Source organism: Bos taurus, chromosome 26 (assembly GCF_002263795.3).
Source record: "Bos taurus isolate L1 Dominette 01449 registration number 42190680 breed Hereford chromosome 26, ARS-UCD2.0, whole genome shotgun sequence".
In the NCBI taxonomy this organism is placed as follows: Eukaryota; Metazoa; Chordata; class Mammalia; order Artiodactyla; family Bovidae; genus Bos; species Bos taurus.
In genome coordinates, this window is record NC_037353.1 from 42,070,583 (window position 1) to 42,086,721 (window position 16,139).

A 16,139-nucleotide genomic window follows, 5' to 3' on the forward strand; every position below is an offset into this window, starting at 1 on the left:
TTTAGAAAGGAGGAGGGAGGGGACATCTTTTGAGACGAGCATGACTCAGGAGTGTGTTTGAGACATGGCGAATCTTTTGGTGGAAAAGGTTGAGAGGTTCCATCTTCTAGGACATCTGCTCCAAGTAGGGCCTGGGTGGCTTTGGATGCCTAAGAGAAGGGAAGGTTTGAAACCATGATTGGCGAACAAACCTGCTTCCAGAAGGTCATCTCAATGCCAGAGGCATTTATTCAGCTGGCAAGAGAAAGTGTGACAGGTCTGGGGAAGACAAAGATAAATCAGACCAGCTCCTGAACTCAAGAGGCTAGAAGTTTCCTTACGTTATCATGTCCCAGGCAGCCCTTCATCTCCTCGGGTTCTCTGCCAAGTGCTCACCCCCTCGGAGTTGCAGCCATGAGCATGAGTGGCCCTGAGAAAATCTACCGTGAGCAGCCAGTTCGGGTGTTAAGTGAAAAAGAAAGTGAAAGTCGCTCAGTCATGTACGACTCTTTGTGATCCCTCTAGGCCAGAATACTGGAGTGGGTAGCCTTTCCCTTCTCCAGGGGCTCTTCCCAATCCAGGGATTGAACCCAGGTCTTCGGTATTGCTGGCAGATTCTTCACCAACTGAGCTCTCAGGGAAGCAAGCATCTCCCAAACTTGTTCGTTTGTTGGAATGAGGTGTTAAGGCTGCCAGATTTAGCAAACAAACATACAGAGCATCCAGTTAAATTAGAATCTTAGATAAATAATGAGTGATTGGGACACATTTCAGAGAAGACAATGGCAACCCACTCCAGTACTCTTGCCTGGAAAATCCCATGGACAGAGGAGCCTGGTAGGCTGCAGTCCATGGGGTCGCTAAGAGTCGGACACGACTGAGCGACTTCACTTTCACTTTTCACTTTCATGCATTGGAGGAGGAAATGGCAACCCACTCCAGTGTTCTTGCCTGGAGAATCCGAGATGGCAGGGCCTGGTGGGCTGCCGTCTATGGGGTTGCGCAGAGTCGGACACGACTGAAGCGACTTAGCAGCAGCAGCAGCAGGGACATATTTATATAAAAAACGTCTTTGTTTATCTGAAATCCGTATTTAACTGAACATCCTATATTTCATCTGGCAACTGTTCCAGCAGGCGATGGGGTGGGTACTGGAGGATATAACTCCTGTCAGTGAACCACACTTTGGGAATGCTGGTCCAAGTCATATATATGCTAGCTCTCTCTTTTTTTTTCCTTTTTTGGCTTCACTGTGCAGCATGCAGGATCTTATTAACAGTTCCCTGACCAGGGATCAAACCCATGCCCCACCCCTCGCAGTGGAAGTGTGGAGGCCAAACCACTGGACCAGGGAAGTCCCTGTGCCAGCTCTTTAATTCCTTCTTCTGTGGACCACTTTGCAACGTTTCCTCCCCTTTGTCTATTTACACATCTTTGGTTTTCTGGCCAATCGTTTTCTGGTATCTAGACTGCCCAGGGTCTCTGTGAAGCCAGGAGTGCGTGCAGGGCACCGCCTGGTGCAGGCAGAACCCAGGGCAGCTGAGACAAGGCCAGGCTGGTTGCATCCCCGTGGAGCAGCCGGGCCATGAGATGATGGAGCATCTCTTGACCAGCATCTGGAGTGTCCATGTGCCTGTGTGCTCTGTTGTGTCCTATTCTTTGCGACCCCATGGACTGTAGCCCGCCAGGCGCCTTTGTCCATGGGGTTCACCAGGCAAGAATACTGGAGTGGGTTGCTGTGCCCTCCTCCAGGGGATGTTCCCAACCCAGGGATCGAACCCGCATCTCTTCTGTTTCCTTCCTTGGCAGGTGGGTTCTTTACCCCTAGCGCCACCTGGGCAGCCCAGAGGATCCACAGCATGTTTTAAAATAAGAAGCAGCATCCTTGGCTGGCAGTGGCTGAGCAGGAGGGGAAGTTGGGAGGAAGCTGCAAAAAATGGAGAGAGAATGGATGAGAGGGAGGTTGAGAAGAGAGGCGTGGCAGGTAGGGTTGGAGGGAGAGATTTCAGGGGGTGCCTAGAGTCGAGACAGGTGGCAGATGCATAAGCTTCGTTCTGCTGCAGTTGCCTGGGGCCTGCACTTAAAGGCTCTGCATGCTCTAGAGCAGGCTGGTGGTGATAGTAGCTAATATTTACTGAAGGCTCACTATATTTTATCTGCGTTATTTCTCTGTCTTCCTTTCCTGCTCCTCTCCTTTACTTTAGCCACACTGGCCTTTGGGATTTCTGCAACACCCTATGTGTGGACTCACCCCAGGGCCTTTGCACTTGCTGTTTCCTTGGCCTTGGATGCTTACCCCCCAGATATCCCCATGGTTCACACTTTTACCTTGTTTCTCATCTTGGCTTAAATGTTTTCTCCTTGAAGGGCTTTGCCCAACTACCTTATTTTAAAATTGCAACACTCCTACCCTGACTTTCTTTTTTTCCTTAGCACTTACCACCATCTGACAGCCCATACATGTTACTTGTTAATTGCTTCTTGACTGTCTTCTCCTTAAAGAACCTAACTTGCAGGAGGGCAAGGGTTTTGTTCATTATGGAGGCCCCAACGCCCAGAGTGGTGCCTTGCTTTGACCTGGCGCTTGGTAAACGTGTTTTAAATTTTTTTAATATTTATTTTTTGGCTGTTTCAGGCCTTAGTTGTGGCACACAGGATCATCGATGTTCATTGCATTTTTAGTTTTGGCATATGGGTTTTTTTTTTTTTTTCTTCTGCTTTTTTTAAAGTTGCAGCAGGAGGGCTCTTTAGTTGCAGCATGTGGAGTCTAGTTCCCCGGCCAGGGGTCGAACCCTGGGCCGCCTGCACTGGGAGTGCAGAGTGTTAGCCACTGGACCCCTGGGGAAGTCCAGGTAAATGTGTTTTAGATGACAGTATTTAAAGGTATCCTTTAAACAGCTCTTATTGCTCCCATTTTATGGATGAGAAAGCTGAGGGTCTGCTTGTCCAGGGCCTGGAGCTGCCTGGTGAGAGCAGGATTTGTACCCAAGCAGTGTGCTTGTTGAGGGGTGGGCAGGCTGGCCTGGGGCTCTGGTGTTAGAGGGTGATGATGGTCTGGCACGAGATGAGGGACTCTCTTAAGTCCTGTGTCCTTCAGTGATGGCTTTGTCTCCGTTCCTTCAGGATGCGGCTCTGAGCCGGTCTCCATCCCGGATGGCCCCCGCAGCAGCTCCGTGGAAGGCAGTCCTTTCCATCCCCCGTCACACTCCTTCTCCGCCGTCTTCGATGAAGACAAGCCGATAGCCAGCAGCGGGACTTACAACTTGGACTTTGACAACATCGAGCTGGTGGATAACCTTCAGACCTTGGAGCCTCGCCCCTCAGACCCTAAGAATCAGGACTGCAAGGTGAACTCACGGAGGAAGTCCACGGACTCGGTCCCCACCTCTAAGTCGACGTTGTCCCGCTCGCTCAGCCTGCAAGCCAGTGACTTTGATGGTGCTTCTTGCTCAGGCAACCCCGAGGCCACGGCCCCGGTCGCGGATGCATACAGTGCGGGTTCGAGCAGTGCTTCCAGTACCCTTAAGCGAACTAAGAAACCGAGGCCACCTTCCTTAAAAAAGAAACAGATCACTAAGAAACCCCCCGAAACCCCCCCAGTGAAAGAGACACAGCACGAGCCAACTGAAGAGAGCTCTGGCCCCAGCAGAGAGAGTCAGACAGCCAAAACGAACACAGAACCGGCCAGGGCAGAAGCTTCTAGCTCAGCCCTATTGGAGGAGGCAGCCCTAGAACCTGCTGCTGCCCCCAAGGCGGCCTGCCCTCTGGACTCCGAGGGTGCAGAAGGGGCCGTCCCCCCAGCTTCGGGGGGTGGCAGAGTGCAGAACTCACCTCCCATTGGAAGGAGAACCCTGCCTCCGGCCACGGCCCCTGAGGCAGTGGAGGTGACCCCATCAGATAGTGGGGGGCAAGAGGACTCCCCAGCCAAAGGCCTCTCAGTGAGGCTGGAGTTTGACTATTCTGAGGACAAGGGTAGTTGGGACACCCAGCAGGAAACCCCGCCTCCCACCAAAAAGATAGGCAAAAAGCCGGTTGCCAAAATGCCCCTAAGGAGGCCAAAGATGAAAAAAACACCGGAAAAACTCGACAACACCCCTGCCTCGCCTACCAGGTCCCCTGCTGAACCCAATGACATCCCTATCGCTAAAGGTACCTACACCTTTGATATTGACAAGTGGGATGACCCGAATTTTAACCCTTTTTCTTCCACCTCAAAAATGCAGGAGTCTCCCAAACTGCCCCAACAGTCCTACAACTTTGACCCGGACGCCTGTGATGAGTCCACTGATCCCTTTAAGACGTGCTCTAAGGCCCCCAGCTCACCTTCTAAATCCCCAGCCTCCTTTGAGATCCCAGCCAGTGCCATCGAAGCCAATGGAGTGGACGGGGATGGGCTGAGCAAGCCCGCCAAGAAGAAGAAGACGCCCCTCAAGACGTAAGTTCAGGGGAGCAGGTGGTTAGGTCAGGGGCGGGGCTGGGCACTGGCTGTATAGCTGCTCACTTGCCTGGAAACCTGGGCTGCCTTGCCCCCCACCATTTGCCACAGCGCCACCACGCTTGCAGCAGGGTACCCGTTTTCGTTCCTCTCTGCACCCATAGTCGTGGCATGTCCCATCCTCACATCCCTTTGGGTCTAGAGTCCTTGACCGCTTGCCTCGATCAGTTAGGGGTCTAAAGCTTTACTTATAGCTGAAGACCTGACCTTGAACTTCACGAGAGAGTGGGGAAATCCATGGAGAGGGAGCAGCCCAGTGGTGGCCTGGTCAGCCTCCCTATTGGTGATTTAGCATTTTCTGTTTAACACGTGAATTGCTTTTTGGAGTGGCCTGGAAACTAAGGGGTCCACCCTTCAAAATATTATTAAAATTTTGTAGTATTTGTTTCTGCCCTTTAATGAGACATTAGGCCATTGGAAAGACCCTGATGCTGGGAAAAATTGCAGGTAGGAGGAGAGGGGCTGACAGGATGAGATGGTTGAATGGCATCACTGACTCAATGGACACGAGTTTGAGCAGTCTCAGGGAGATACTGAAGGACGGGGAAACCTGGCGTGCTGCAGTTCATGGGGTCGAAAAGAGCTGGACATGACTTAGTGACTGAACAACAAGCCCAAGAGGCAAACACAATAGACTCAAGAAGCCCATGAGAGAGAGGCCTGGTCTGGGCCGCTTCCTGTACCCCGGCTACCCTGTAGGAAGCACCCACGTTGTTTCTGCCCCTTTATCTAGTCATCTTCGTAGATGAGAGTCCACAGGCCCTGTGGATCCAGAAAAGATCAGTGGAACCTGAAAGGGAGAAGCGGTGCCCACAGTCTCCAGGAGGCCATGAGTAATCGGGTCTGCTGTCCAGACCGTGGCTGAGTAGATGGCACTTGATACACGTGCCCATGCCTCTGGAGTCCAGCCCAGGATGGCTGCAGGGCCATCCTTGGGGCTTTGGTCCAAGTGTAGTGTGGTTTGGTGCTCAGAGCCTTTCTCCTTGCTCTCGAGTGAAGTATCATCAATAGTTTGACCAGAAGGCCGGGCTTCTGGTGGCATCTCAGCAGAACAAACCAGGACTGCTGGCCCCTCTGAGTCTGCCTGGCACAGATCAAGATGGGGTAACATGCTTACCTCTCCTTCTGCACTCCCCATCCCCACCCCCCGCCAACATTTAACATTTGAGAAGAACCCAAGGCTTCCTGAGAAGAGGGTCTCTAAGCAGTCTTTGACCGTGGGTGGTGGTGGATGGGAGACGGTCCTGGCCAAAAATGTGAACTTTTTTTTTTTTTAGATCCCCCGCTAAACCAGGCCCTTCTTAAAGATTCCCTAGAATCTGTGTTGGAAGCTTTATTTTAAGCCTCGAACAGGAGAAAATGGAAATGCCCACACCACAGAGCCATTTCTCTCATTTTGGGGGATGAGAGTCAACTTGAAGCCATCACCTTCTCCTTCCCCACAAGACAGCTTGGTTCTGTTCTGTTCTGTCACCAGAGCTGACTGAGGTCAGGGACACCTACCTGTCCCCAGGTCTCACCTCTGGTGCAGATGGCTAGGATTCCTTCACTTGGGGTGGCAAGGCTCTTTGAGCCACCAACACTTTATGGGATAATTGGAACCAAGAGAGGAAGGTGTTCTCTAGTAGCTCCTCTCCAAAAACCTGGGATGTCATCCCCATGCCCAAGCCCAACACCGGATGGCCCCTTCATAGCCAGTCACCTGCAGATTTATCTTTTTTGTCAGTTCCTTCTGTCTGTCTCTCTTTTTCTTTGTCTTCTTGTCTTAGGATGGTTGAAGATGTGATGTCTGTATGTTCTCTGTTGTAAGTAAATTTAACGGAATCTGCCTCTTATGCCAAATGTGCTTTTTCCTGCCTTTGCTTTTGCTTCCAAGCTCTTTTTTATTTCTTTTCCGTGGCTGCTGCTTACATCTTTCTGTGGCGGGCCTGGGAATGACGGGGCATGGGGCTTCCCAGTAGCAGAGGTTATTTGTCTGTTTCATAGTGATTAGCATAAGTGAAACTGCTTGGCTGTGAAAACGTGATTATCCAACATCTGCCTGCTTGTCAGGAATGGAACCTTTTTTTTTTTCTCCCCTTGCATATTGGATGTCTTCATCTGAAACCCATACATTTTTTTTTTTTAACTCTCATTCCATTCTTCCATTTTAAATGGGACATGTAGGCGATTGCTTTCAAAGTATTGTGGCTTCACCTTAAAATAACCATCCAGTCCGACCACAGGCAGGAACTGCTGTTGCTTGTTCTGGCTACATGTGAAGCAGAAACATTTGGGCTCTTTCAAATTGAGACCGATGGGAGCCCCCTGAAATGCAGGGTCAGCTCCGAGTGGAGCTCACGGCTGTGAGAGCCATCGCCAGGCGGCTTCCGAGCAGGGTATCCGCATGCCATGGTGGGGGGTTGCCTTGTTGAGGGAAACAGCAACAGGTCGGACCACGTCTGCCTGTAGTGCTGTGCATTCCGGGCCGTGAGAGATCGTGCAGGCCGCTCCCAAGGGCCCGTGGACAGGCATCTTCTTTGCCTCAACGTCTTTCCAAGAGAAGCTGGCCTGGTCCCAGGCTCCCAGCAGCCCTGGGATAGAGTGGAGTCTCTCAGGGTCTCTTCTGCCCCAGGGATTTCTCCAGTATTTTAGAGCCACTTAGCAACTGTAAAATACACAGTTGCATATTTATATGCTTGAATAAATATATGCTTCAAGCTGTAATTGCGCTGTTCACATGACAAATGCCACAAATGCTGTAAATAACCATTTATAGTATTTCTTTCATAACTGAATGCCATTGTTGGAGTGTTTTATCTGAGAGAACACTAGGAGGAACTTGGTGCCCAATTGCTCTGTCCGTGTAGTTACTGACTAGAGCAGGAGATGGGGAGTGGGAGTGTAAGATGAGGGGATCCCCCCAGGCCCTTGCCTTTCGGGGGGCCAGACCAGACCACTGAGGGGCCTGAGACCACGGGGCAGAGTCTGGTCTACAGGTGGAGAAGTCTCCATTCTGATTGTGGAAACAAACCCCCGATCACCCAAGAGATATAACGGAACCATCTATGCTAAAAAAAAAAAACCTTTCCTTCTGACTCTTTCAGGAATCTGAGCTGATGTCTCCTTTGCCTAGGTCCTCCTCTCCCCGACCCTCACCCCCAGTTATTTATATGAAGGAGAAAAAAGCGACCAGAGTCGTTAATTGTGATTAGGAAAGGCATTTTTTTTTAATGATCTCGTCTCTGAAAAAAGAGTTCTGGAGTTGGGTTGCACAGCAGTGTGTATGTACTTCACTGAACTGTACACTTAAGAGTGTTTGAGATGGTAAATTTTATGTGTATTCTACCATAAATGGGGGGAAAAAAATGATGTCACCCCTGGCCCTGCCTTTAGTCAGAATCCCACCCAGAAGGTCAGAGGTGCCGGAACCCATTAAGCTCAGAGTTCCTGCATATAGGAGGGAATCTTCCAGTTCCCTCCGAGACCCAGACCTTCCCTTCTGCACGGCTCCTTCAGCTGTTTGAGTGCTGTGTCGGCTTGGCCGTTTGTCAGTTGGTTCCTGTTCACTGGTGTCGTGAACTCACATCCCCTCCCCCACCTTAGCTGGTTCAGACCCTCCTGGATGAATGCAGATGTGTTAATCCGCTTACCAGATTCTGCTTTTTTAAAGTAAGAACATCTGGGCAAAGTTAGCTTCACTTTCTGGGTCAGCTCTCCACAATGGCATCTCTTCAAAAGACTTCTGGCTTGATGAATCTTTCCCTCGAGGGCAACAGTGTCTGTTAAAAAATCAGAATGGATTGTCGGTGTGGACGTCTTTCAGTCGGGGTGGGAGTGGTGTGGACGGGAGGGTGGTCTGGGCCAGACACTCGGCACTCAGCTGTGGGCCTCGGTCGGCTCTGGAATGCTCTGTGCCTCTGTCTGTTGTGTTTACATTTCTCATTTTGTTTCCAGTGACACATTTAGGGTGAAAAAGTCGCCAAAACGGTCTCCTCTCTCTGATCCACCTTCTCAGGTATACTGTTCCCTTGATATTTATCATTTTATCGCTCGCCTGGCGGTGGGGCGGGGCGGGGGGGGGAGTCAAGACTGATGGGTGATTGTCCCCTACTAGTCAGTTGCCCATCATGGCTATGTTTCCAACACCCTCTTCCTTGTCTTCTGCATGGAGGGTCCCTCAGTGTTTGCAAGACTTGGTTTTGATCACTTCCCTTGGGGAAATGTCAGAGAATGTCCCCAGAATTGGCAGATGCCCAGGAAAAATGTTAGTTCTCTGGGAATCGTGCTGGTCCGTTCTGGCCAGTTAATCTGCTGAGAACATCCTTAAATATCAAGTTGAGGAAGTCTGTGGAGATAAACGCATATACAGTGAGAAAGAACTGAACGTGCGCGAGGAGCCCTGGATTGTGTAAGGACTGGGGCGGAAAAGGGACTCCATCCCCTAAAGAAATGGGGGCTGGGCTCTTTCTTCATACAGCTCTCTGTCTCCCTCTTACCAGTTCCTCTCACCTTCTTTACAGACCAGGAATGTGTGTCAGGCCATTCAAGGTCATAAGCAGATCTCCTCTGCCGCCCTCATCCAAGCCAGTGAGACCCCAGCCAGGCCAACCCTGGCCAGGGTGGGGCTGCAGAGAGGCGCCCAGCCCCACCAGAGGGGTCTTGGGTCCAGTACCACATCTGTTGTAACATTTTGGGCTCCCACCCTGCCCTGCTCAGCTGCACACCTCTGTGGAGACGGGGCTGAAACTCACTTTCTCTACCTCTGGCATCAGGCGTGACGATTGTTGGGCAGTGTCGGTGGTATTGATGTCCAGCCCTTTGTGGGCATAACACTATAGTTGTCCTAATAAAAGTGCCAGATGTAAAAATTTTCTTTATTTTTCTCAAAGTGAATGACCAGGAATGTCTCAAATAATCAAAACACAAAATCCTAATTCCTTTTTAAACCCATGGTCATCACCCCCTGAAACAAGCCATCAGAAAAGGAAATTCATAGAGGAAAGAATTTGTTACCTTAGAACTGTTTTGAGCAGAGGAATGTGACAGGGTCCCGTCCTGGGTGGAGGTACCCAGACCCCGTGGGTGGGCGCAGATACGGGACGAGACGAGAGATGGCTTCCCTTCTCCTGGTAGGACCCCACGCCCGCGGCCACGCCGGAAACGCCTCCCGTGATCTCGGCGGTGGTCCATGCAACTGACGAGGAGAAGCTGGCGGTCACCAATCAGAAGTGGACGTGCATGACGGTGGACCTGGAGGCTGACAAACAGGACTACCCCCAGCCCTCGGACCTGTCCACCTTCGTGAACGAGACCAAATTCAATTCACCCACGGAGGGTAAGCAGCTTGGTGGCCAGCTGGACTCCCACCCTGCCTTGGAGACCACTGCCCCTAGGGAGCAAAAGGCCAGGAAAGAAACTGCTAAGCCAGGTAACTGTGCTGTGGATCGCCGCCTCCCCGGGCTCCCTGAGCTAGGCTGCCTGTTAACACAGCCTGAGGCTTGAACCCTGCTGTGCCGTGACCCGCAGGCACCTGCTGAGAGCTAGCAGAGCACCCACTAACACCTGGCCCTGAGCTCCCCCAAGCTTTGTACCTTCTCAGCTGTATGGCTTGTGTTCCTTGAGGATTTTGTGTCGAATGCTCGGCTGGGTAAACTAGCCTGGGGGCCTCCCGGGGTCCCTACAGTTCATCGGCCCCTCGGGACCTTCCACCATGTAACGAGCACCTTATGCTCAAGCCCTAAACCAGAGGCTTTCCCTCGACTTGCCAGCGAGAACCCTGAGTCCCTCTCACAGGCCCTAGGTGTGTCACTTACGTCATTCTTATCTTCTTACCCCTTAACATGTATCGACTTGCAGCTGTCTGCCTGGTTTTTTGGCTTGAAAAATCCGTATATCTTAAGTTGGCAACTAGAACCTTCCAGGGAGGGATATGATGGGACCCTGCATTCCTAGTCCTCACAGGGCCTGTCCTCCACCCACCTCATGTGGGGCTTGTGAGCCTAGTCGTGGGCCATCATTCCAGTACTCTGGGCTGTCATTGATGGGTCTAAGTTTCCCTCTCTAAGATCTTAATTTCTAGCAAGTCTTAAAAACTGAGTAGCATTCAGTATGAGGATAATCATACAGGGAAACCTTATCCACTTCTTTGCTGCTAATAACGAACCGTGAACTCTATGAGGCCACCTCCTGCCTCCGACCTGGGTGGAGCAAGGGTGTAACCAAGGACATTTTTAAAATTTATTTATTTTTAATTGGAGGAAAATTGCTTTACAATATTGTGTTGATCTCTGCCATACATATTGGAGAAGGAAATGGCAACCCACTCCAGTGTTCTTGCCTTGAGAATCCCAGGGACAGAGGAGCCTGGTGGCTGCCATCTATGGGGCTGCACAGAGTAGTACACGACTGAAGTGACTTAGCAGCAGCAGCAGCTGCCATACATCAGCATAAATCTGCCATAGGTGTACGTATGTCCCCTTCCTCTTGAACCTCCCTCCCACCTCCCCTCTGAAAGTGAAAAGTGAAAATGTAGTCAGTCAGTCACGTCCGACTCTTTTCAACCCCATGGAGTGTAACCTGCCAGGCTTCTCTGTCCATGGAATTCTCCAGGCAAGAATACTGGAGTGGGTTCCCATGCCTTCCTCTAGGGGATTTTCCCGACCCAGGGATCGAACCTAGGTCTCCCACATTGCAGGCAGATTCTTTACCGTCTGAGCCACCAGGGGACTCCCACCCCTCTAGGTTGTCACAGAGCGTCTGATTTGAGCTCCCTGCGTCATACAGCAGATCCCCACTGGCTGTTTTATCCGTGCTAATTTACACATGTCCATGCCGCTCTCTCAATTCATCCAGCCCTCTCCTTCCCCAGCTGTGTCCTCAAGTCCGTGCTCTGTGTTCTTGTCTCCACAGCTGCCCGTGTAACTTGGAAAGCTTCCCCTGGAGGCTCTTCCTGATCCAGGGCCTGGGTGGCATGCTTTGTGCCCAGAGGTTTCTGAGTAGTGGTACAGTGAGAGCCATTTCAAGTCTGGGGGAGACTGTGGATGCTTATCTTATGACACGCCTTTCTGTATTTTGATGATGAAAGACTTGGACTTCAAGGCATTGTATTTTCTGAATAACGGAGGCTTGGGTTGGCTGTCGGGTTAGCCCTGTGGCCGGGGGCTTGGGAGACTTAACAGTGGCCATCTTACTCCACCGTGACCCTGGGGGCCTGGGGTCTGGCCTCAGCTCTACTTCAGTCCTCCTCTTCCTCTCTGCACACACCCCTGGGCCAGGAACCCCACCGGATGGGACCCCCCCTCCAGCCCCTCTGCAGTGGCTGCTGCAGGATGCCCCGCACTTCGCTGTCTCTCGGGCTTGTCCTGCCCACTCCCAGCCTTTCCCTGGTCATGGCCCCTCGCTGCCTGTCCTCAGTGCCTGGTCTGAACCTACTTCGAGGTTGCTTGATGCAGTAACAATGATTTGAGTGCATCTCTTGCCTCTCCACTAGATTGTGTGTTTCTTGACAACAAGAACCCTATCTGAGGCAGCTTTTCTCAGAGCGCCATGAACACAGTGGGAGCTAAAGACAGCTTTGTGGGGAAAGAAAACAGAAGGCTAGGCAGGTATACAGGGTAGTGTCCACATAGTCTGAGTTTTGCATCACTCACCTCCTGTGTGAGGGAGATGTGCGGAGGTGTGTGGACATCCCAGAAGCAGCAGGGGTAGGTGAGGACCAGGAGGGACCTGGCCATTCTGATAGCTCCTGCTGGTTCACATCCCTTGAGGTTTGGAAAGGATCTGTTAAATGTCATAGAAACGTACAGAAGCCAACCTGAACTTGCCGTTGAAGGCAGGAATCAAAAAGTATATGTGTTTTGTGGTATATGTATGTGGTTGTATTACCAGGAATCAGATAAATGCATGCATTATTTTCATAGAAAACAGAAAATCCCTGGGTCAGGAAGATCCATTGGAGAAGGAAATGGCAACCTATGGACAGAGGAGCCTGGCAGGCTACAGTCCAGAGGGTTGCAAAGACTCAGACATGACTGAGTGACTAAGCACGCAAGAAAATAGAAAGATCCTAATAATACCTTTTAAGCTAATAGGTGCCTCATTCAGTGGTGACATCCATTTCTTCATCTTCAACTTGGAATGAAGACCACTCACTAGCTCATTGACATATTCAAGAATTGTTTTCTGCTAAAAAATTTTTAAAATAGGGAAATCCATCAGTTTGGAACAAAACTCTAGTAAACCTGCCTTCTTAGAAAATGACTGAAGATTTGGGAAGCCCTGCCCGTATTTGTCGCTGGTGGGTAATGGGAAATCCACTGGATGTGTGAATCCAGAAGTTTCAGTTTCAGGAGGTGTGGTCTGTGTCCATCTCTCGGGTGTACCTGTTCCCTCCAGCAACCGGACGTAGAAATGGATGGAGCCCTGTTCTTGAATTGTCCTTCCTGTTCATGAGGTCATGTCTGGCCACACAGGTGGAGGCGGGGAACAGATATGTCCCCCAGAAAGAACCTGAGAGCGGAGGATCTGAGCTGTTAAGAGATTTGCTCAGTGTTGAGGGGCTAATCCATGTAGGACCAGATTTGCCCGATTTGAAGGGCCTCTTCTTCCCCACCGCAGTCTTTATGTGACCGTTGTTGGGGACTTTCTCCCCGGGACTTGGAAGCGATGAACCTGAAAGAATGACGCTCGGACAGTCTCTTGCAAGGACTGAGAAGTTTATTTCTGCAGTCAAGACTTTTTATAGAAGCAGGAACAAAGAGCTTAGAGTATACAGCCAGCAGAGCACGTACGGGGTTAACACCTAATCAGTAAAAATATTTCAAGGACAGCGTGCTCTAAGTGACCCATGTGCTCACCCATAACCTGTTTTCTCAAGCAACATCTTTAATATTTATTATTAAATCTTGGCGCCGGGCATAACCAAAGGCAGGAGATGTTTTTCTGCCCGCAGCACCAAGCCAGGGTACTTCTGGCCCTTCGCCATTTTCCCAAGGACTTCCTCCAACCGGCTATTTTGTATTGGGCTTCCCAACAACCGTCTTTCAGGCTTCCTTTCGTTAAATGTAGAATGAGGATGTTGAACTTCCTAACCTGGGTCCACAGGAGATTCAAATCGTCTTAATATTCCAAAAAAAAAAACCTGAATAGACCTAGTTTAGATGGATGCCCAGCTAGTTAAAATTGCATGTTTGGGGTCTATAAGCTCATCAACTCTCTGTGGTGACATCGATAGTCTCCAGTTGCTTAAAACCGGAGCTTGATGATCAAACAGTTTTCTTTGAACCCTTGCTTAGCAAATACCATTTTCTAGGGCAATCTTTTGAAATGTGATGCCTTGAGAGGAAACTTAGTCCATGTGGTTCCCAGGGATGAAAAGTTTAGAATCCACTGGGCGACAGAGCCTCTGAGATCTCCCCTGTCTCTGGTCCGAGACCCTGAAGGAGTGGTGGCTTTAGATTCACAGATCTGGATGGCCCATTGCTAGGGCATCAGCCTCTCCCTCTTACAATCCAGTAGAGAGGAAGGTGTCCTCAGGAGGAAGCCTAACCTATTCTTCAGTTCAGTTCAGTTGCTCAGTCGTGTCCAACTCTTTTTGACCCCACTGGCTGTAGCACTTCAGGCTTTCCAATCTATCCCCAACTCCTGGAGCTTGCTCAAACTCATGTCCATTGAGTCCATGATGCCATCCAGCCATCTCATCCTCTGTCGTCACCTTCTCCTCCTGCCTTCAATCTTTCCCAGCATCAGGGTCTTTTCCAATGAGTCAGTTCTTTATATCAGGTGGTCAAAATGTTGGAGCTTCAGCTTCAGTGGTGGGCACCATTGCCATTGAGATACAAACATATAGAAGGGCCACCCAGGGAAATCGGAGCAGTGTCCTTATCCCTTTCTGAAAGCATCTTCTCCTCTCATCACATATGTTAAAAGTTTCAGAAATATTAGCAGTGAGCAATAATAGACCTGGTTGCAATCCATTACCTTTTGCATGACCAGCTGTGGGGCTTTACATCAATTCATTTTATCCTGTAAGAGGTGTGCACTTTGAACTCCATTTTATGAATGAGTTAGTAGGCCTGGAGAAGTCGGTGAGGTGGCTTCCTTGATCCTGGGAATGACAATCTGGACTCAATTGCACCCTTCTGGCTTCTGCTCAGGCTCCTTCCGGTCCCCTAGCAAAGCTCCAACAAGGAGAGTCCAATGGAAACAGCAGTCCAGCCCTCTCACGGTGCATTGCCTTCAGAACGACAGGACCCATTGACAATAACGTCAGGCCTCTTCAGCTCAAAGCAGCATGTGCTTTAGCGAGCTGCCTCTTAGATGTAAAGACATGGAGCCGCTTGGTATAATTGCTGTTACCTTTGCTGGTCTGCCAGCATGTGTGTGGCATGAGGTAAAAATGGGGCTAAAATTGCATGTGGCTCCCCTCTCCGAGCCTACCCTCTGGGGCTTAGAATTTAAGGCAGGTGAGTGAGGTTTTGAAAAGCAAGTTCAGTAAGATGTTTTCTCAAAATATCTGAACCTGGGACTTCTTGGTGGTCCAGTGGTTAAAACGCCACACTTCCACTGCAGGGGGGTTGTGAGTTTGATCCCTGGTCGGAAAAGTTAGATCCCCACCTGCCACGTGGTGCGGCCAAAAAGCAAGAAAAGAATGTATCTGAGATGCTCTTGGCAGGTAGGAAAGAAGGCAGATAAATGAGCTCAGTGACCTAAAACTCACCCGGATCCGCTGCCAGGAAAACAAGCGCAGATTCCAGGTGGGACCCTGAGGCGAGCTGGTAACCAGAGCTAGCTGACCTGGGGTCCCAGGGCCCGGAAAATCTCCACGGTGGCCCCCAGGTTGTTCGGTGCATCCCGGGTACTCTGTGCCATTGTAGGGTATGTTTGTGTGTGTGGTGGGTGGGCGGGTGGTGGGAGGCTTTCTGTTAAATCAATTAGGATAAAATCAGGCCTTGGCAATAGCAGTGATACCTTGGAGGAGCAAAGAGCTGATTCGTAGAATCTTCTCCAGTTAGTCTTTAGAAGAACAATAAAAATGAGCGCTGGCATCCTCCAGAAGAGGCCCTAGAAATCACTCTGTCCTTCACTGTCCCCTGCCTTTAGAAGATAGTAAGTCTTAATAAATGAACGCTTCTGTGTCTTCAGTTGAGGCAGACCCTGGGGACAGGTTCACAGCACGGTTACAGACACTGAGCTCCTGCCCAGCATGCGGTTCGGCTTATTTCATGTTCTTCCCCAGTGATGAACAAGTCAGCGCCTTCAGGATGTGTGAGGTCTTTCTGACCATTAATCCACAAAACCATCTCCATTACCGTGAGCAGGTCACGCCTGCCAGAAAGATGCATTTGCTTCATCCCAGAGATTCCTGAAAAGTCATCCACGGGGTTAAGTACTGCAGTTGATTCAGCCAAAACCACACACACTTGCAGGTTTTGAGAAAGTCTTTGAGGAAATCCCTCATTTATTATTTTTTTGGCCTTGCCTCACGGCATGCAGGGTCTTCGTTCCCTGACCAGGGATCGAACCCATACCTCCTGCAGTCTTAACCGCCAGACCACCAGGAAGTCCTGGATATATCTCATTTTAAAGCTCATATTTAAAGGATCATTTAAAAACGATCCCTTCTGTTGAATATGCTTATGAATATGTAGGAATGAGGGACTTTAAACCAGAAGAACTGCTGCTA

At 50.3% G+C, this 16,139-nt stretch overlaps 1 protein-coding gene across 26 annotated transcripts in view; it reads left to right on the forward strand.

Annotated features, from left to right (window-relative positions):
• Positions 1-16,139, forward strand: part of TACC2 (transforming acidic coiled-coil containing protein 2) — a 234,999-nt gene that overhangs the window by 192,954 nt on the left and 25,906 nt on the right. For 9 of the 26 annotated variants that reach the window (XM_015460758.3, XM_015460765.3, XM_015460769.3 and 6 more), the window contains 4 exons: positions 3,103-4,414; positions 6,244-6,279; positions 8,411-8,471; positions 9,590-9,884. In XM_015460758.3, the coding sequence (XP_015316244.1) occupies positions 3,103-4,414; positions 6,244-6,279; positions 8,411-8,471; positions 9,590-9,884 (1,704 nt within the window). The remainder of the gene's footprint in view (positions 1-3,102; positions 4,415-6,243; positions 6,280-8,410; positions 8,472-9,589; positions 9,885-16,139) is intronic. The other 17 variants (XM_010820117.4, XM_024986048.2, XM_010820118.4 and 14 more) reach the window with 6 other exon arrangements.